General features: G+C 39.4%; 1 protein-coding gene across 6 annotated transcripts in view; it reads right to left on the bottom strand.

Annotated features, from left to right (window-relative positions):
* Window positions 1-22,118, bottom strand: part of ABCC5 (ATP binding cassette subfamily C member 5) — a 67,677-nt gene that overhangs the window by 33,798 nt on the left and 11,761 nt on the right. For 3 of the 6 annotated variants that reach the window (XR_003528324.1, XM_027647179.1, XM_027647183.1), the window contains exons 3-22: window positions 20,826-20,986; window positions 20,428-20,583; window positions 19,537-19,684; window positions 14,631-14,864; window positions 14,345-14,518; window positions 12,869-13,016; window positions 12,217-12,365; window positions 11,495-11,602; window positions 9,341-9,691; window positions 7,853-7,924; window positions 7,597-7,721; window positions 6,907-6,979; window positions 6,186-6,389; window positions 5,382-5,525; window positions 3,515-3,620; window positions 2,632-2,816; window positions 1,464-1,610; window positions 998-1,127; window positions 300-453; window positions 48-176 (exon numbers count right to left, since the gene is read on the bottom strand). Coding sequence is in view for 5 of the 6 variants with exons in the window: in XM_027647179.1 (XP_027502980.1) it covers window positions 48-176; window positions 300-453; window positions 998-1,127; window positions 1,464-1,610; window positions 2,632-2,816; window positions 3,515-3,620; window positions 5,382-5,525; window positions 6,186-6,389; window positions 6,907-6,979; window positions 7,597-7,721; window positions 7,853-7,924; window positions 9,341-9,691; window positions 11,495-11,602; window positions 12,217-12,365; window positions 12,869-13,016; window positions 14,345-14,518; window positions 14,631-14,864; window positions 19,537-19,684; window positions 20,428-20,583; window positions 20,826-20,986 (3,098 nt within the window). In the remaining variant the exon portion in view is untranslated. Of the gene's footprint in view, window positions 1-47; window positions 177-299; window positions 454-997; window positions 1,128-1,463; window positions 1,611-2,631; window positions 2,817-3,514; window positions 3,621-5,381; window positions 5,526-6,185; window positions 6,390-6,906; window positions 6,980-7,596; window positions 7,722-7,852; window positions 7,925-9,340; window positions 9,692-11,494; window positions 11,603-12,216; window positions 12,366-12,868; window positions 13,017-14,344; window positions 14,519-14,630; window positions 14,865-15,328; window positions 19,441-19,536; window positions 19,685-20,427; window positions 20,584-20,825; window positions 20,987-22,118 lie in introns of those variants that run through there. The other 3 variants (XM_027647180.1, XM_027647181.1, XM_027647182.1) reach the window with 3 other exon arrangements.

Raw genomic sequence — 22,118 nt, forward strand, 5'->3', positions numbered from 1 at the left:
CACCCCACTTTATGCTCCACCACTCTCAGATGGATATCTAGACTGACCTGTGCAGAAATTCCTGCCCTTTGTGGTAGGCATGGATTGTAGAGAGACCCTGGATGCTTGATGTAATGTGAGACAGGAATGGAGACTGTGTGATGTTGTCCAGACGCTTGAGCTCCCGAATAAAGACTCTGGAAGGAAAGAAGCACTTTAAGTGACGTGTAAAACTACCATATGCCAACCACTACATTGCTGCACATGTACTTGAAGGTCAAAGTATCTGTACTTTCAGTCAAAGCAGCTGATGCACTTACCTAGACACAACATGCAGAACTGTGAACAGGACAATGAGGGGCCCCACTGCCACCAGGAACCAGGGGAAAACCCCAGAAATCACCCCCACACAGAAGAACACAAGGATGACGTTCTGGATGAACATTTCCGCTTGAAATGGCAAACGAACATCAACTGAAAAAGATGGAGGGAAGAGAGGAAGATTTTGAGTACAGAAAGCTAAAACAACCTAGATAGAGCAATTCAGTCCAGCTGTACATCATCATTGACAAGGACAGTGATTTCATGGCTTATTCAAATTAAAAATGTACATTTTCGTTAGGGTGCTTTTACCCTGTGAGCTGCTGGTAGTCTTTCTAATTATTCCCATTTGCAGAAATAGCACTGATGGAACTCTGACCTAATTACCACCACTGCTGCACATCAGCTTCACCCTGATGTTTTAGGTCGCCCCTGCATTAACTGCTAAGAGCCTGTGTGCAGCCTGTAGGTACAACAGCGGCTGCACATTTTCTTCTTTATAAGAGAATGGACAGACCCGAAACATCAGCTGCCTTCTATCATCATAACCCAGGTACATCCCAATTCCAGCTCTGTCTATTACAAGTACACATTTGCTACAGGGTACGATTACACAAACAGCAAGAGACTGGAGAGTATTCAGGAATTAACTGGGAGATCTGAATGAGGGATTTACAGCACACACAGTAAGAGATACCTTCATCCATGTCTTTGGAAAACCTGTTGAGAATCCTCCCAGTGGGTGTAGTGTCAAAGAACTTCATGGGACTACGCAGAATTCGTCGGAAAAGCTCATCATGGAGCCTTGAGGATGCTCTGAGAGTTCCCTGACAATGCAGAAAACATCGCAGTGTTATAATGGGGTGTTTGCATTCCTGTCACTGCATCTCCTCTGGCCACCAAAACATTCAGCTCAGTTTCTCTGTCCAACCATAAGGGGTTTCTTATTGCCTTCTGTGCTTCCAAACAACAGAAGGAAGTTCTTAATTTGGGCAGAAGTTTAGCAGAAAGCATGGTGCAGCCCCAAGAGATGACACAGAAAAACCATGATTGACTTCTTCTGGTTCAAAAGTCTCTCTTGGGAGATGACCAAAGAACCACAGTGACAGCAATATACAGGAGCAGAAGGAAGGGGGGATAATGAAACCAGCATTGGCACATACCTTTACAAAGACCACACCACGAACAGCTTTCAGGATCAACATAACTGCCATAGACAGTGCATAGATGCCAGCATAGTAATGCATGTGAGGGTTATCTTTCATACTGCTGCTTATGACAGTTTCATTTCCCAAAGTCACAGTGGTGTTCTGCAGAAAAATTAAGGTTTCAGTGGTTAGTTGAGTCAAGGATAAGCATGTACACATTACATGAGGTAGAATTTTACTGTCTTGTGTCCTCTCCCACCATATTTGATATTTCTTCTTTAAAGTACTTCAATGACCTTTGAACACTTCTGCAATTTTTCCCTGGCAGAGACACCTGACTTGCAGATTTGTAACCCTTGGACTTTTTCCTACCATATCTTTCAAAATACTACCACAATACCTACTTCATTTGATTCCTAACCTCTCATTTCAGACTTATTTCTTGTGTTCTTCTGAACAATGCTAGATATTTGCATACTACCATTCCCACTACACAGCAATATTCACCTTGGATAGGTTCAGTCTTCAAACTGTTGTTTTCTGCTAGTATGTAGTAAATTCTTTAAGGTCATTTTCATTCTCTCTTCTTATTTTTCATCTTTGAGAATGTTTAAGGACCCCTCATTGCTTATTTTAATATTGTTGGCCATCTGCACTTAATTATTTAATCTCTGAGATTATTAGCTTGCTCTCTGCATCCCCACTAAAAAGTCTTGCAATTATATTTAAATGCAACAAGACTTGCAATCAAAGCCCTTAGAGTGGGAAAAATCCCAAACCATTCCAGGTCATCAGAATCCGCAAAGAAATTCCCAAAAGTCATTTGACTTAAAGCCATATTTTAACAAGATTATCCTGTTATATGTAAGATCATGTTCAAACAAAAAAAACCACTAAAATTAGCTTGTTGGCCCCTTTCACATTTTCACTTCCTTTTCTTAAGACTAACCAAGACAAGGAACAAGAGGGCAGTATAAAGCCACATGAGCTCTTACATCTTTCTTATTACTGGAGCTCTCTTATTCTTGGAGATTAACTCCCTAGTGAGATCACCTCCTGGGGAGCCTGAGAACTTACTTAAATTAGGAAGCACCATTTGGTCTCATAATACTGCTTGGGATTAGTCTAGCTGAGCAAACCCCCTGACCATTAGACACAGGAGTAGAAAAGCTATTTAACTTACTCCACTGCCTTGCTTGATCCAGAAACTCAGCCACCAGTTGCTAAAAGCTGTGCTGCCCACATTCAGCACAAACAGTGCCATGATGATGAGGAATGCAATTGGGCCTCCAGCTGCCTGAATGTAAACACCATAAACAGACCAGGGGACAGAGCCTTTGCCTTTCTCTTCCAACTGGACCAACTGGCCTGTGAAACAACAGAGGAAGAGGGATTGAGGAAAAGGAAGCTGTTCCATAAAACTGTAAATTTGAGAACATACACAAAATTAGTAATTTTCAAACTGTACAAATTACTGTCAGAAACACAGAGACTTTACTTAATATGTAGAACTCAGTGGTTCAAACAGTCTTTGAAAAAGTCCTATTTCTTCTGCAGAATCATTTATGTCATGGTATGTCTGAAAAAGCATCATTAGCACAGACTTAAATGTTAGGCTGGTATCAGCCTCACTATTACTTTTTAAACCCTGAAGTTCAAAGTTAACATTAAACAGAGAACTACAGAGGTCAGACCTCCCAGTTCTTCATAGATAAATGCCATGTTCTGCCTGGGCCTCTGAGTGCCAAGCTATACACATTGCCCTCTTAGGATAGGAGGGAGAGGTAGTGTGGGAGACAGGACACAACCAGCTCCTTTGTGCCGGTGGCATCTGACCAGCAGCATCTGACCAGCAGCAGCCTGACTGAACTTAAAAACATTGTACAGGCACCCAAATGTAATGAGTTAATGAATGCTCTTTGTCCACTGCTTGTGTCCTATCAACCATGCTGAGTGACTAGGATTGAGACAGCTTTCAAAACCTTCACAATACACTTTTAAAGGAAATGTTTTGAGCTTACTGGAGGACAAAATAATTACAGCCAGAAATTTGATTACATAGTTACCCTCCTCTTCCTTCTTTACAACTTTCTCCTTCTTCACAGACCCTGTTTTGGTACTTTTATCCTGGGGCCTTTTCAGTGAATTGTTTGTGTTCTTCTTTATATTAATCTGCAAGAAAACAATGACACTAAACATATCGGAGTAATTTGCTTTGACATTTTCATATCTGAACCTAAACTGCTAATAAGCTACCTCCTAGGGACAAAGGTTTTCAATAGCTTAGCATTCATGTCAAGGAGGAAATTAACTTTGCTGTTATTACAGATAAGTCCCATCGCTGGTGGATTACGTTCTCCTCTACCAACCTGTATTAGGAGTGTGCAAGGTTAATTCCCAGAATAAATGACATTAGGAGTCTACATGGTAAAGGAACGACATTTCTACTACTGAGAGAAAGTTACAATCCCCTTGATCCTTGTAAAAGTAACTGACAATTTTTTTAAGAGGCTTTTTTCCCCAAACACCCTGGTACTTCAGAGACATTTCTTGAGACCTTTCCTAAGAACAAAGTCAGGTTAACTTATCTTCCAGAAATGAAGCATCCAAACACTAAACTGCACACACAAAAACACTGGTCTAAAGCCAGCCATGCTCCAACAAATGGAAGTTACTACCTATTCAGAGACAGACTATGTTAACCAAAACCCTCTACACGCCAGCTCCAGGGTCATCTTCCCACACTTTATGTGAGAAGAGACATCTCACATATCAAACCACAGAGAATCTAAACTTGATCATCCATTTATTCTCATCCCACAGGGAATGCAAATTAATGCTCCTTCCATGAGCTAGTGTTTACAGAGAGACACAGAAGGTCAGCCAAGCGTGCAGACTGAAGAACCTCTTCTTAACTGTTATTACATTAATCTTAAAGGGGCAGAACTATAATCTTCATGCCTCAAAGGATATGCAGAGCAATGCATTATATCCTTTTGCTTCTTTCACAAACATCACCCAGGAAAATATTTCACCAAGCAGCTTCTATATCTGTATTTCTCACAATGCTTCCTTCTCAGAGACCTTTTTTCTTTTTGCAGATGTCCACAACTTGTGAATAAGGAGCCCCTTACCTCTTAAAAAAATAAACTGCTTATATACTTTTAATTTCTTCTTGCTAAAAGAAAATGCACACAAAACTTAGAGAAGTAAGTTACTATAAAATAAAAGGCAAAGGTCTTTACTGCAAAGATTCACTTCAGAAAACAAAGAGGAGAAGGGTAGGAAAAATTAAATTGCTGAAAATTTAAATGTTTGTTATACTGAAGGGTTCTTGTTATTTTCTAGATTTTTTGCAAATACTAAAATACTGAACACATATCCAAGTTTGCAGTTACACATCTTTTTAATAAGAGTAGTAGTGTCAATCCACTTTTTTTTTTTCCTCAAAACCCCCTAAAACATAGCATTTTCAGTTCCGTTTCCAAAACACTGTCATATCTAACTTTAGACAAGTTGTGTCACTTCAGCTGTGCCTCAGTCACACCCCACTAAAAAAATAGTAACAAGCCAGTAAGAATTTTTTCAGACAAAGGTTGTTCAAGGTCTGTGCTGATTAGAAGTAAATTAAGGAGTGGGGTGTACAATAAGAGGGACAAACTTCCTGCTCTGAGCATCACCAGGGAAGACCCTACATTATTTTCATGATCAACTCATAAGCTCATTGGCAGAGTCCTCTCCAGTACACATTCCCTAAAATGAACTGTTACTGCAAAAACAAAGTGGTAATGAAGCACAGATTATTCTATGGGCAATCTATTGGTCAGATCAACACATATGTGAAGCCCTTTTCCAGTCTTCCAACCATATCACTTGGTTCATCTCATCAGAACAGTCAGTATTCAGAGCACTTTAAGGTAAACAAACAAGTACCTCAATATGTGGTGTTTCTCCCAGCTGTAGGCTATTAAAAATAGTTGCATAATCCCCATTTAAATTCATGAGTTCCTCATGACTTCCTCGCTCAGTAATGCAGCCTTCTTTCATGAAGATCACTTCATCACAGTCAACAAGATACTAAGAAAATGGCAGTAAGAAACAAGTCTCTGTCATTACATCTGATAATCAAACACGCTCCCACACAATCCGTCCCCTTTTCCAAATTTATAGATGCTTGTACACAACACCTATTGCCATGTAATAGACATCTGATTCTCAAAGGTCCTGCTTTGACCAGAGCTCAACTGCTCACACGACGCAAATAAAAAGTGTTTATGCCCTAACAAAGCAAATCTCTTACAGAAGACGACTCAGGATACTTAACACTGCAAATACTGATAGACTATGTACTAATATGTCTATGTACAGAAGATGGCAAAAAACCCCCACAGAATACATCAATTCTGATTTTCTGACACCAAATCTCTGTGTTTTCTGATGTGATGAAATAGATTTATAGCACATTAGCAAAAGTGTTTTTGCATAGGATATTTATTTCTCTGGTAAATTTTCTTTAGCCAAGTGTTACCAGTCCCAGTCAGACACCAAGTAGCACAGATATCAGATAAACAATTAGACTGTGCTCAGTGCATATTTGCAAACCTAGTTTGTAAATGTAAACTATTCTACAGACAGAGTCGTGCTGTTACAGGTCAAGGCATAGAAATTTCCAATATGAAGGCAACCGATTAAACACCATTTCAACAAAGGCCAAGAAAGGTATGAGAGATGCAGTACCTGAAGCTGATGTGTGATAAAAAGGACTGTCTTTGACTTCAGGTGTTTCCTTATTGCACTGTTAAAAATGTGATTTCCAACGTGAGCATCTAAGGCACTAAGGGGATCATCAAGGATGTAAATGTCCCTGTCACTGTACAGGGCTCGAGCCAGACTGATTCTCTGCCGTTGTCCTCCACTCAGGTTAGCCCCTCGTTCACCAATCTGCAAAGAGACACCCATTATTTTATCTCTGCAGTAACACAGATACTCAGAGCTTAAGAGGTGACCAGAATGAAGCAGATCATAATATATACACATATCCATACCCCCATAACATTATATATGAATACATATATTTTATAGTTTAGGTGTCCACTTTGTGAAATGTGTTAGACATTCAAACTCAAGGTTAATATGCTTGAAACACGGGAGTACTTTTTTTGCTTATTTTACCTTGGTTTGTACTAACATAGCCATGCTTTTTTCTTAGCTACTTTAAATCAAGTTCCAATAGGTCTGACTAAGGCAGCTAAATTTGCAACACGATAAAAAAACTCCCAAACTGTCAATATCTGAGTAAAAAACATGGCCCAACACTCAGCAGTCCAGGGCCTGCATAGTTAAGCCCGGCTTAGCTCATTTGCACCCAGACTGACGTAGCCTCAACTACAGTTTAGTCTGCCAAACCAAAACTCTCCTCTCCATCTACTAATTCGTTTAGTATAAGCACAACACATACCTCTGTCAGGTCCCCATTTGGAAGAATGGCTAGGTCAGGCCTTAGACAGCAACCATTCAGCACTGTATTGTATCTGAAGAACAATCAGATAAATAGTAAGAACGTGCTTTTTCCCCCCAATTATTTAGCTACTACAGCATTACCTCACTTTCTACACTAACAGCAGATATTACAACAGCCTAAAACAAATCATTTGCCTTGGATTCCCAGAGGGAAATCAAGAATAATAATTAACCACCTACTTCAGAAACATTGTGAAGATAAGGAGACAATTTCTTTCCAGGGATAGCTGGTACAGGCCACAGGAAAGGCCCCTACCGGAGGAGGGCCATGGAAGATGCCAATACATTGCAAACAGCAGTTGTTGTGTTTAAAGAGGGAAAGGCCAGGACAGCAAGAGCAAATATCACTTCAGTGCTGCTCCACAGCAGCTGCCAAAAACAGAGGTCAGGCAGCACCCCAGCCCAGGATACAGCCTCAGTGCTGATCAGCCATGACAGGCACACTGACAGCCACCAGACACAGCAACCACATGCAAGAGAGGCAGGCTCTTGAATGGGACTTAAGGCAGAGACAAACCCCAGCAGGATATATAGGCTTTATCTGCAGTGTGCTCTGCATTACATTTTCCCCACACTTAGGCCAAGAATTACTAAGCTCTCATGAAAATCAGCAAACAGTCTGACAAACCTTTCTTCATCATATTCCTTGCCAAAAAGAATGTTGTCTCGAAGTGTGGCGTTGAGAATCCAGGCCTGCTGGGCCACATATGCAAATGTTCCACTTACTGCAATGCTCCCCTCCAACAGGGTCATCTGCAATTACAGATAAACTGTGAAATTATGCTATTCCATGTTTAGAATAGACCTCATTCTACAGAGTGCAAATAACTGAAATAGGAGATGGGAAAGAGAAGAGAAGAATTAGTCAAAACAGAATTTCTCACCTGTCCTAAAATTGCTGAGATCAGTGAAGTTTTTCCACTCCCCACACTGCCACAAATTCCAACAAGTTTTCCCTAGACAGAAAAAAAAAAATTATGTACTTTTCTTACATTCTCTATCCCTTTCAGAATTTGGACTACCTTTAGTACCTCTGAGGGGAGAAGTGGACATTAATAACGCTGGAAAGGGACAGAACAGGCGAAAAAGCAAGAGTCAGCATTTTAACTCTCAAATAGCACAGAGTGAACACTATCCCACAGTGAAATAAAACTGAAATCAACCCTACAGCTTACCAGGCCTGCTACAGGCCCAGAGAATCAATCAACCAAAAGCAACAAGGCCCATCTGAACAGAATGCATCAAGATGCTTCTGAGAGTGGTAAGGAAAGATACAAAGAGGGAAAGTCTGAAAGAAAAGCAGAATTTAGCGTACATGGGTCCAGTGAAACTCCCTGCCTGTGAGATCCAATTTGCTAAGAAAAGGGCAGAATTCAGTTGCTTTGAAGAATTTCTCTGCAATAAAATGGGTGAGTTGATACCCACATTAAACAATTAATTTATCAAAACTGGTTTTGTTCCTTTTGTAAAAAGGTAAAGTGAACAAAACCAGTATATAGCCAGTTGTGGAAAACGTTGCTGACCTCCTCTTGATAGCAAACTTCTGACAGAAAACTAGCCTTTACGTTTTCTAGAAACTGTACTCCTTTGTGAGGTAATTTTTTAAACTATCTTCTTCTCAAAAGTTAAAAGTAATACAGGGTTTTAAAAGTTTAAAATAGTTTGAACTATCTGTCTATTCATATGACTATAGAAGAAAATTTAACCCTAAACATGTTGATAAACGTATGGATCCTGTTACTACAACATCCAACTGCCAGAATGTGAAGCTTCTATTACATATTAAGTTCAATGCTTTTTCTTTGCCATTTTACATGTTTTTACCCATCTTGGAACAATGACTCCAAATGCTTCTAAATTCTTGAAAATCTATGTCTTTCTACTGTACGAAAATTCTCAAGGAAGAAAATGGCAGATTCTCCAATGAAAAGTACTGTTTATGCTCTATTGGAATACCTAATTGCCTAAAATGTTCACCCAGAATATAGCTGAAATCCTGCAAAATTATCAAACCACTGCAGGAACACACTGCCCACCAACACCCCCCTGGTACCCCTACTGCCCTGTGGATTTTTTCAGCTCAGTGGCTCATACGCTGTACTGAGAGCTGCAAACCCCTCAGCTGAATGTGGAAGCTCTACAGCCTGCCCTTGTTTCACAGGCTGTTAGCAAAGGTCTAGTTTGCTAAAATGGCACAGCTGTTTACAGCAAGATCAGACACTGCATCCTGGATACTGCAGTTGCCATGGATATTACAGGAGAGCACAAAAGCAATATGCTCCATTTCATGTGAAAACACACAGCTCTCTATTCCAAGGGACAGCTAAAATGAGGCCTTTTGAAAGCTCAGATTTCCTCCTTTCTTCTCTTACCTTTTCTATCTCCAAGTCAATGTTGTAGAGAGTCCTCTGAAGCCGAAGGTTAACCAGGTGGATGATTTTGTGCTCCTCTTCAGGGCTATGATGGTCATCACTGTCCACTAGAAGATGGCCCTTCTGCTCTGCCAGCACAGCTTGCTGTCCCTCATTCTGCAGCTTCATTTTCTCTTTCTTGCTCTTGGTGACTTTCTTGTCTTTTTTCACTTTGGGGGTCAGCTTTGGTGAGCTCTGGACGCTGGCGTGGGAGAAGTCCCAAGCCAAGGTAGCATTTTTCACCTCTATCGCGGTGTGAGGATTGGCTGGTTTTTTCTTTATCATATGAACCTCTTCCATTAGAAATAAACTCTGATAGGAGTTGTGAGAGAGGTGTAAAGATGAGACACCTGATCAAGACTGGGAGACAAGCTTACGGCACACTCACGCAGCAAAACACATCAGGCTATATAGTAGGAGGAAGCTGAAGAGCAAAAGGTAGCTCATTAGTGTAAACTAACTCCAGGTCTGCTAAGTGGCTGGGGCATTCCTGGATGTGGTGGAAGCACTTAGATACACTCAGACTTTCACAGAACTGCAATACTCTGGGAGTTTGATATGACAGGGGCTTATTCCTTCAACACTGTTTGCAACTGCAGCTCTGTAAGCTCCAGATTAAAAACACATGAGTAGAACACATGGGTTGGAGAGGAGAGGTCACTTTGAGGCAAAGTGACTGACTTGTCCTGCACACCAACTCATTAGGAAAGGAGAGGGAATGGCTTTTAACTTCAGCCTTTAAACTTCAACTTTTATGCTGGGAAAAAGTAATCTTGCACAAATGCATCTTGACCTGTCTTGGGCTGCCTGACAATAAGAAGTAAGTAATTAGGTCCACTGTATCATGTTTTCCACCACATCCATCAGTATTTACAATCAACAAAGGTTAGGAAGACATTTTTCACACAGTTTAATTACAAGATAAAATGTTTGCCACTTACATACTTTGTTTTGAACTAAGAAGCCTTTTGTGACTAAAAACTTTTCAGTTCTCTGCCTTATTTACTCCTGCAATTGCTACACCTGCATCACACATTCATAAGAAAGCTTATACTCATTTACAGAGCCAGTAAGTCGGTTACATTTATACTGTGATGTGAGAGTATTCCCACCTTGTGTTACATTTTCCTAAACAGTTTACAGCCAAACTGGGAGATAATACAATTTCCCCTCTCCTTCTCTTCTCTCCCAGAAAACTCCCTCTGGTGCATTTGGATTTAAGAAAGGCTGATTTAGGGTGACTCAGAAGATGAAACAAAATTGCTCAAAAGCAATAGGATCTCAAAATCACTCTACAGATCCTGTTCTTTTCAGACAAAGGTTTGTTTCATGAATGCATTACAAAGAATTCATATACCTGTCAATGCCTAGGAAAATCTCTAATTTGAAAACTGCTATTTTCTATTCTAAAAATTTCCACAATGTGCAATGCACTGTTATCTTCAAAAGAGAACAGACAATAAAGGTCTATTCTCTAAGTTCATGAAGTACACACAGTGTATTCATCCTTCAGTCCTCATGACATAAGACTGTTCATCCATTATAAGTATTTTAAAGTTTCTGCCATAGTTTCTGTTTTGTCAGATCACAACTGCATTTTATCCATATAGTGGAGTTTCAGTCACTTAATCTGGTCTGGAAATAAAAATCCTCAGTTTTTCATGACCACAAATAAAACCCCAGTAGTTTGGGTAAAGCTGCCTACAGAACTCGTGACATTTTCAAAAAAAGAGTTTTATGAGCAAAACATGAAATATCACTGCAGACATGTTGCACTGTCTTTTCATGCAGATGGTCTTAAAAAGGAGTTAAGAATGATTATACTGTGAGCCACCAAGTCCTGCACTCTATCTCTCACTGTGGCCAACATCAAAATCCTAAAATCATTAAATTAGAATTCTTACACTGGTATTATTCTTAGAAATCTAGTGAAGGATTATTAGAAGTTTATCTCTTTTGAAGAATCCAATAATTTGGAATGCTAAGTGTAAAGAAAAAGAACTCCTCAATCGTTAAAAGTCACATTACCTCCCAAGGTATCTACTTTTGCATCTACTATACACATACAACACTCCACATTTACAGTGAAAACTTCAAGGCCAAATGATTGCTTACCTTAAATCTGTCAACAGAAACAGAGGCCTCAGATAGAGACTTCACTGAGAACGGAGTTACTTTGAGAGCAAAAGTCATTGAGTTAAAGACAGTGACCACTGTGAATGCCTAAAAATGAGACAAGAAAGAGAATCCCATCTGGATGCCATAAAAGCTCCAGCCTTCTAAAATCTGAAATGTCACAGCAGCAATTCAAAGTTGTAGAAAAGGCCCAATCCAAAACTAACCATTTAAATACTCAACATATTCTCAAACAGCAGGAAAAGCAGATCTACTCAACTCTTTCTCCAACGCTTTGTAAAAGACCAAGACAGACATCTTCGGTGTTTGTAGGTCTAACAAAAGCAGCAGCTAGCAAATTCTGCATTAATCTACTACTTGTAAAGTTCAAATCTTGTTTTTAGAATTCGTGCTGTTTGAATCCAAGCACACTGCAAAACAAATACATCCAGTAATCCCAGTGCCCTGTCTGAACAGCAAACAGGAAGGTTCATTTACATTCAAGTCAAAACCTGTTCTGAGGAAGATCAGGACAAAAGAGCACTGAGAGCTTTTTGTGAAAAATATAAGACTAGACTTGTTGGTGTCACACCCATCAGATGTTCACTTCTGTGAGCAAGGCTACAGCCTGACCATGGGGGCAAGCCACATGGGAAATGGTTTAGCAGAAAACCTACAGAAGTGATAGCATAAAGAATATTTTCAACAGTGCAGTAAGTTACCTGAGCTGCTGTAAGGTCATAGCCAAGGATCATATGGACAGAAAAGGTCACCACACTGGCAATGACTACAACTATGGGAGCCACTCCCACAGTGATGCTCTGGAAGTAGCCCGCACGCTCCAAGATTTTACGTTCCTCCTCACGAATTTCTAGAAATATAAATAGGGGTGCCGTATTTAAGTATGATTTGGGAGGTACACATACATACAGCAGATACTGACACAACATTTTAAACACTGAGTAAAAGGCCTAACTCTAAGCTTTAGTGTTTATGACATTATAACCTTCTCATAAAGACAGCAGTTATAAAGAGGAAACTATAATGGTCTGTAAGTCTTCCTGAGAATACAGGCGGTTTTTTACTTTTTTTAAAAATAGAGCAGCCAGCACATTTATTAAGTGACAAAAGAGGAACAAAATTTAAAAATTTAAGATTAGTGCCAAGACACAAACATCATTATGCTAGAAGGTGAAATTTTAGAAGCAAGTCTGTTTGTCCAACCCGTTGTGCACAAACACAGGAAGCCCAAAGGAACAGTGTTCTTATACTGTACGTCCATCAGCATCTATGGTACAAAGTCAGGATACAAGAGGCTACCAAGTAATGGGGTATCTGCACAAAAGGAAACAGTTACAGACTCTGTGAACTCACTTTGAACATTCTGAGAAAACGGTTTGACCCAGGCATACATTTTAATGAATTTAATGTAGTTAAGAACTTCGTTCATCTTTTGCACACGCTCGTCTGTTGTTGCTACGCATTTTCTTCTGAAATAAGCTGTGAGGCGCGATACAAACATCTGAAACAAAGGCAACACCATGCAACATTAATGGCAACTCAGAAAAAGCAAGTACATTCAACTCCTAATCACCAGAGAAAACTAATCTTGAATCTGAAAAAGGGATTCAGGTATAGGGCAAGGCAACTGCTGTTCTAACATAAAACATAGGCTTGAAACACCATTGATATCCTCCCGCCCCCATCTGCACTGAGCACTAGACTCATGATAGCAAATTTCAACAATAATATGTGAAAATAAAGGTGTGTGCTTTTACCAAGGTTGAATAGTACCTCCAACCTTTGTTGAAGTTTCTGAAGCACAAAGATTACAAACACATTAACCTAAAGACACACCAAGTTGACCCTCATTGCAAATGCACTTTAGAACCTATTTTAGCCAGCCTTTCAACCTGGTTCTTAAGGCAAAAGAGCAAGAAGGTCTTTGCACAGCCAGATCAATTTCTACTCTATGCCAGTGCTAAGAAGGTAGTAAAACAGTTTTAACATTTTTACTACACCAATCTAAACATAAATAGTTGTTTATGTGTTTTTAAGTACCTGCCACTCTTACATTCATCCCATTCGTAGTCTGAAATTCAAACCTAACAAACTACTTTAGGAAGCTTTCAGCTCCTTGCCCTTCTTCATGCTCCTGCAAACTCTTCTGAAGTTCCCCCATAAATAGAGAAGACTGTTGAAAAGAACTGGAAAACATGATCAAACTCCACTTCTCATTCCCCTCCAAAATACAATTCCCATTGTGTAATCCTTACTTTTGGCCAGATATATTGGACCACAGTGAACCTCACAGTATTCAGCCTCCATGCTTTATAAAACACATATTATGAATAGAATGACCAATCTTCAGCAGTCTTATAGGCATTTTAAAGGCAGGAAGATTTTGGCTTGAACTAGCCTATTTCACAGCTTGGCAGAGGCAGGAGTAACTCATCAAGAACACCCTGAGCCAGATGTGGTGCTTTTCAACACCTTCTTTGAAATCAAGAACAACACTGCTCATGCAACACAGAGCTCCTGTAAGCAAGCTGGAGGCCTCATGTCTTTCCAAGCTCAACCACAAGCACCTGAGCGTTCTGCAGTTTAATTTAGGTATGCATATTAACCTCAGCCAAATCTACCAGCTTTCCTATCTCCATTTTCTAATTTTAGAATTTTGAGCTTTCTGGTTTCCAAATCTCTGCTTCGTGCACCATCTTTAGAAACACCTTCCGTAACATGCAGTGCCATAAACGAGCTAAATCTAGCACATTTCAACACCTTTTATTCAGAACTACACATGTCTGACCCAAGCAAAAATGAAGCAAGTCTTAACTCTTTCCAACTCACCATTGCTGGGTAGAAAAGGATAAAGACAGCGGAGCCCAAGAAGCCTGTTGGACCCAGAATAATCACATTATAAACCATTCCCAAAATGGCCACAATAGGGCCTCCAGCCAACAAACTGCCAACTGCTGCAGCTTCAAACATCCTCTGACCATCATTGGAACATACATTTATGAGCTGAAAAACATACACAACACATCATTTAGATTTAAGGTACAGCTCATTCCCAAGGGAACATATTGCACATCCCTTTTCACACTGCAACTTCCAAAACCATGCTGCAACTTACCTCTCCAAGAGACTTCTCCTTGATGTTCTTCAGCTTAAGAATTTTCTTAAATGCCATTGTCAGGACAGCTCCACGCAGTCTAACCCCCGTGCGGTAATTCAAAGCCCAGGTTAGCGCCAGGGACCAAGATCGCACAACTTCCGTCATAAAGATGCCAAAAACTAAAAACAAGCTGTACTGCAGGTTGGACTCACTCTGTTGGGTATACTCCAAAAGGTGTTTCACAACGAATGCCTACAGGAAGAAATGCAAGCTTGCATGAGCACCCCATCATCTCAGAAGACCATGCAACAACTTTATGTTAAGTTAGAAATAAGTAGGCTACTCTGCTTTTAAAAGAGCCATTTGAAATAGAAAGCATCTTCTTTCCAGAAGTAAAAGGTGTCAATACAAGAAGTACTGTAACACAAAGCCCTGCTGAGAGCCAAGCACTGAGTCAAATTTAGTAAGTAGAGAGAGTTTAATTTGGAACCATATTCCTCGCAGCACGCTTCTAATCCTCCGTGTCTTCTAACTTAACATAAATGTGTCAGTTAGCTGAAAGCAATGCATTATCATATAGAAGAGTTTTAAAATATAGTCACTACTTATACATCTGAACACATTAAGAAACATTCCTTTACGTGACATTAAGACCTTTTTTACTTTATCTTTGGTTTGCTTCAAACGTGCTTATTTGATAAAAAGGAACAATGTACCTACAGTTGTAGAGGGGAAGAGTGAGAAGGACATTTGCAAAACATTCCTGGAAATAAACATCAGCAGTTTAATAGTAAAGAAAAAAACAAGCACAAGGTACGCAATACCACAAATCATTGGGGATGGGGAAAAAAAAAAAGACAAAAAATTAACCATTCAATCCCACCCCATACCCTCTCCCCCCCCCCAACACGAACACTTTACCTCAGGAATCACATTTCAAACATCACCTGCAAAAAGAAGACAGCTCCCAGAACCACCAATTCCCACCTCCAGCTCTCCGTGGTCCAATGGCACAATATAACATTGTACAACTCACAACCACCAGCATTAAATACTATTGACTGCGAAACAATAAGCTTTTATTTGAAATAAAGTGTCATTTTAAATGGTAACATCTCAAAAACACTGTACAACAGGTAGAGCATTGTGTACACATACAATCTGCACATACAGAATAATAATAAAGGGCTAATATCTAACAGTCAGTTTTAGCTTCTAACATAAACTAGATTTGAAACTACACACAAAATTAAAAAGATACAAAAACAAAACGGTATTTGTTCACGAAGTCCAAAAGAAGTCAAACTTGCAGATACCAACAGAGGAGGCTTCTGAGGCTGCACAAATTCTGAAATCTGGTTTCAAAAGAACTCTACAGAAAGGCTTCACAGACAGCAAAAGATTTCCTAGAAAGCTTTTCAACAAATGATGTTTTAAGATACTGGTGCTTTTGATATACTAGTACAGAGCAGAGAATTACCTTTGCCCACAATAAAAAGCAACAAAAAATCTGAGACCGAAGAAAATATTTGAGAAGCCTTTCATATCATAGTCCGTTGAAGTCCTCTTGGCTAAACCATGTGTTGCAACTAAGAGTTCTGTATAGTTTGAAGAGAGAGGAAAAAAACCAAAACCCCACTACTGCAGCAAAGGTTTTGATAGCTACAGCCCAGCACCAAATAACAGAAAAAAATGGAGATCAAATTCATCTGTTCTGAGGAAAATAATTCTGCATATCAGAACCAAGGAAACATGCTGTAAATAATTTTGCTCTTTCTTTTTCACAGGTGTAAATTAAAGCCAGATGTCCATCAAGTTCTAGAATGGCCACTGAGAAAATTTACATACCGATCACTGAACAAATGTGAGGAGCTCACATTCCCGGATCTATTGCATTCCAGCTTTCTCCTGATTGGATTTGATTCTACATCAACTGTTTGGATCACAACTGCATACAGTTGGTTTGCAGCTACTATGGAGATTACTGACTTCTTTTTCCAGTATTCAATCCAACATATGCAACTGAGTCACTGAGCAATTGGGGTGAAAATCCCCCTTTTTCCTCACGAGCTGTAACTCAGAATGGTCGCAGACTGCAAGCATTTTCTCGTACACCACAGCACTGCTGAAAGTCTCCAAGAGAGGATGTATAAAGATAGCAGATGTTTCCTGGGGTCTCATTCCTCCCAAAACTTTAGCGTAATTTTGCAGCACTATTTTACAGATTCAGCACCTCTTGTGATGAAATAGAGACCAGTTTACACTATAACCCAATTTTTTTTTTTGGTCCAGAAGAAAGAAAAGAGGAAACAGCAGATTAAAGAATTTTGAAAAGGGAGGGGAAAAAAGTCACAGAAAATTAACATTTACATCTGAACAAATACCATTTGAATTCATATTAGTTTAATGACAAGAATCCAGCACAAAGTCATTCACAAAACAAAAAAGTTACAGTGTAAAACCTAGGCTAAAAGGGGGAAACGAGCTCCTGTGACTATTACCATAGTAGTTGGTACAAGCTGCTCGGCTGTCTTAAGCATTCCCATTGAATAAACATTACCTTACCTTTGCTCTTGGCGTTGGCTCTGCCCAGCAGGACTGTCTCATTCTGACGCAGAAAACAGCCATCCTGAAAATGCTGAAGAACAGCTTCTGTCACTGGTCCCACTGCAGTGCTGGCATCCCTGCTGCAGCCAGTGTGCGACAGCACGGGACAGGCTGCAGCTGGAGCCAACTGGGAAACTGGAAAACTTACCTCCAAGGAGCTTACCACTCCCCCCTCCAATAACTGACCAAACTGTCAAGCTGTGCTCCACTAAAAAGTAAGTTTCCCCATCTCCCAAAGGGGAAGAATAGCTCTGAACAGGTGCACACAGGTACATTGTTCAGACCTGGAGTTAAACTGATTATGTCTAGTAATCAAAAAGTGCCTTTGCTCCTCAACCAGAACTTAAAAGTTTTGGTAGCTGATCAAATAGTAGCAAGTATTTATTGGAGATAAATAGTATATCACCTATACCAGTACATTCTGATGGTTATTACAAGGCAGTCTGACATATGCAGCTGACTCACCAGGTTACTGGTTTGGATTCTGTGCCAGATGCAAAATTTATCAAAAATAAAAAAAGAGGAAGACCCTTGAAGGATCTATCAGATAAAAAAAAAAAAAACAAAACAAAAACAACAATGACCCACACAGGAAATTTTGAACAACTCCTTTCCTGTTATAACCATCACAATGCTCATTAGCAAAGCCACAGTTGTTTGTTGGCATTTCAAGGTCATAGACATTCAATTAAAAGTTTTGAAGCTAAATATGGTGTTTAACTCCACTTCCATAATTTTCTCCAATACATGAGATCAAGTCAGGTGCTTTTCCTGATTTCCCTTTTCACCTTCAGGTGACTGAAAGGGTGTAACAATACAAGAAAGCACTGATACTTCTGAGGAGACAGCACAGGCATATCCCTGAGGCATGCCATTTTTAAAAATAGGGAGGAGGGATGGTAAAGACCTATTTTTCAAGCCAAATGATGGAACCAAGTCAATTGTGCCTTATTCAGAGAAACGAATAAGGTTGTCTTTAAATGGGCAACTGTCTATAGATAATGTTAAGTTACCCAAATTAAGCATCAACAGCAGCAGTAGCCCTCAGCCTAGTCAAGTTGGTTTGTTTTTTTCTTTCCCCTCTTGCTCTCGGCAAGTTCGGCAGTTTGGCTGAGACAAATTGAGAAAGTAACACTACAGAAATTAGGGGTAACCCTGCTGCAAGTTCTTTGCTAAAGATAAAAGCAGCTCCTAAAGCCCTGTAGTGAAACAATGACAGAAGCTCTTCTTGGGAAAAACTAGTGCTGTTAAAACCTTCATCATGATTTATTGTTAATTACCAAAATACGTTCGGACATTTTATAATACAGGCTACTATAAATTATTACCAAGAAAACAATACCACAAAAACATTTATTGTTATTCATATTACATGAAACAAGGCAAACTTTAAAAAGACTTAAAAAACAGAACATTTTGATAAGACATTTAAAAGCAGGAAAACATTTTAAAAAGACATTTCACCTAACAGTGCACCCAAGTGTACTTACCCAAGAAATGAACCTTCAGCTTACCAGCACACTGAAACGTGTACTACTAGCAGTAATACTGCTCCTACTCCTCAAGGGAAATGTGCAGAGAATAAATTTAGTCAAAATTTCAACTTTAAATCTGCACAGCATGTGCAACAAACAGGTGACAAAAAATGGTGTGAATGTCAAGTCCCATGTTGTTATCTTCATTACAACCCTTAGCAACAAACAGCAGCAGTTCCTAGAGGCAATAACGTTTTCTAACACTTCTACATGAAACCTGTCTGGTCATTCTCTGTAGGATCAGTAAAGACTATGCCCACAGACTTCTTGAGACCTGCTCACATTAGTTTATAAGCAGTGCTCTCATAGAACTGGTTCAATCCACTTCTTGAAGACTGTTACCAATGCCAATAATTTAAGATTAGTGTTTTATCAGCCTGAATTTTATTCCAAGATAAATTTACAGAATTTCAAAGAGAAAAACAATTAGAAGACTTGCACGTAGCAATCTTATGCAAAAAGGAAGTTATGCAGTTAAGCTTATGCGGTTAAGGAAGAACTTTAAACTATACTCAAAACCAAAGAGAAAAACCAAAGGTGCATTTTCTCCAGGATACCTAAACTCCCCCTCCCTTCTCCAAAAACTTGCCTGTGTATTCAGCAATTGATCCATCAGCTGTAGGAAACCTATCTTGGATTACTGAATCGCTCTGGAATTTTGCCCCAGAATTTCTAGCTAGTCAAAACATTTAAGTGATTCTGCAATGAAACCTTAAGATTTTACAGTTGGCCATGAGATGGAGCCCTCTGGGGTTGTTAAAAAAAGGATGGATATTACTTACTGGTCCACTAAAACCCGCAAGCTGTGTGATCATCAGAGACACTATGGAAAGGATGAGCCTGGTGCGGCAGAAAATCCACACAACCCTCCGGAGAGAAGCATCATCAGGACCATTTTCTTTCAGTTCTTCCTGCCACAATCTCTCCAGCCTAATAAAAACAGAAGACTCATGTCATAAATTTTTCATCATGAGAGAAGGTACAATCTCACAGGTACTTCTTTGTGAAAATTTCAAGCTCTTCCTAGTTCAGAACTACATAAAATTAATAAATATCAAGAGAAATAAATACATTCCATGATCACTGTGAGGTAAAAAGAAATATCTATATCTTGAAATATCTATGCTGTTTTAGTTTCATATAAGAGAAGGATGAAAAACACAATTTCTTTTGCTTTGTCTGGAATCTTTTTGGCAATCTTAATATAATGACTTGTCACAGTCTTTCCTTGCTGATCTGACAGAAGAGTTATGGAGTCAAAACTTAAGAGAAATTCTCATTAGCCACAGAAGATTAGCCTGATCACATGATCTGACCCATGTTCAAATCACCTTGCTACTGCTGGTATTACTTCTCATTATTTCAGCACAAGATTTTTTTCAATGTAGCCTTAAGAACTTTGTTTTAATAGTTTAAAGACATGCAAAATCAGAAGAACCACTGCAAGACACTCCTGGATATCTAATCCTTTAAGTTCATTGAAATTAGCAAGATTATAGAAACTGTGCAGCAGGAGGAAATGGTCTATGAAGGACAAAACTGCATTCCACCATTCCGAGAAAGTCAGAACAAAATATCAGTGCTGCTTTTCTAGGGCAATACTATACCATTGCCTGTGGACTAACATATAATAAATGGAAACAACAAAATAATAAGGAACAAGATCTCTTTACCTTCTACAATTGACATCTGAGGACTCATGCCTCGATAAAGACCATACATCATCCATAAACAATTCTCCTTTCTTGTATGCTCTGTGGGCCAACGGAGTGAGCCAAGAGAAGGTCATGGAGGAGAAAAGCCCAGCATTATCAACAGGGTGCTGATGTCTAAAAGAAAAACAAAAATCACAAACAGATGAAAAAGGAAACAGAATTGTAAATCTTTGAGAACAACAAAGCCTCCTCTCACTGAAAGCACTCAGAGTACCAAATGGTCCACGCCAGCCACACTCGCTAAACAAATTCTGATGTTTCCAGTACCAGTCAGCAGACCCATATCTGCAATTGTGCTTTGTGACTGGTTTGAAAAGCAAGTGCTGTATCAGTTCTTTGGTAGCCTAAAGACGTACTTGGAAGTGGTCCGTATGGGTTTCAGTGCGTTCAGACCATGGTGGTATTTGCCCTTGTGATGCTCTTCATCCAGCATTCGCAGCTGGGAATGCACAGAGGTGTCCAGTGGCAGGCCCTCTGCCCGAGCTGCTGCTTCCAAGGCATCCTGGCATTCAATCTGCTTTTATAAGAAAGACAGCAGAGTCAGACTTCAAAACTACATTTGAAGTCCATGACTCTCAACTCCAGCAACTTTGCACCTCTTTCTCCTGTAAATTATTGCGCAACAACAATCACGATCATTTAAATGTCTTAGACCACAGGCGGCAGCAAAGCCACGGAAGGCATATGTTCTAGATCTGCATGAGATTGTTGCATTTGTAAACCATAAATTACCACCAGTATTGTGCCTGTGCATTCAAAGGATAAATGGATAGACCAGACCAATCCTGTATCCTGCCACAGGAAATACAACAGAGAAAAATTACAACATCAAGTACTTATGACATCAGCTCAGGAAATCAATGACTGACTTACGCACTGAAACTAATTCATACATTCTTGATGAATTTACACCCTCTTAGCATAATTTAGATATTCTTATCCACAGAAAAATCAAATTCTTTTCAGAATACTGCAAAAGTCCTTTCTTCAAAAGTACTTTAGATTAGATCAAAAAAACCCAAATATGCATTAAGCAGAATGCTACTTCCTTTTTATCATGTTTCCTGCTTTATCTTCCCCCCCCCAATCTAAATGGAACAAAGATGACAATTTTCTCTGCTCCCAGTCATAGCTTCTCAATGGCTCAGCAACTTCAGTAACAACCACTTAAAAGGAAAATCTTATCTGAGGGGGGTTCCACAGCGCCAGTGAAAGGCAGACTTAAGTGCTAATATAAGAGGAGAAAGGAAACAGCAGTGATACAGAATAGTCAAAATGTTGCAGATTTCGAACAAACCTTTTGATGAGAAGCCAGATGTGGTAAAACTACACAAGATCAGCTTGTTATCTGTATTGGCAACAGGGCTCTCGACTGATTCTAAGTTAAAGGACCATTTATTGCAGTTTCCTGAAATGGAGTTTTTAATGGAAAAAAATAATTTCTAAGGTAAAAATCTTCCTGGCTTTCTTACAAGTAATAATAATATGATTCTACCCTTATTAGTTGCCTTACAAGAGCAAAGTTATCTTATTTATTTGAAAACGGCACTTGTAAATGCCTCCTAAAAACACAGTATCTGCAAAGCACTAAATGCCTATCAATAACAAGCATTTGGTTCCTAACTTTCCATGACGTAATTTTTGTTGGA

The sequence above is a fragment of the Corapipo altera genome, unplaced genomic scaffold (assembly GCF_003945725.1).
Source record: "Corapipo altera isolate COAL_440 unplaced genomic scaffold, ASM394572v1 113, whole genome shotgun sequence".
Lineage (NCBI taxonomy): Eukaryota > Metazoa > Chordata > Aves > Passeriformes > Pipridae > Corapipo > Corapipo altera.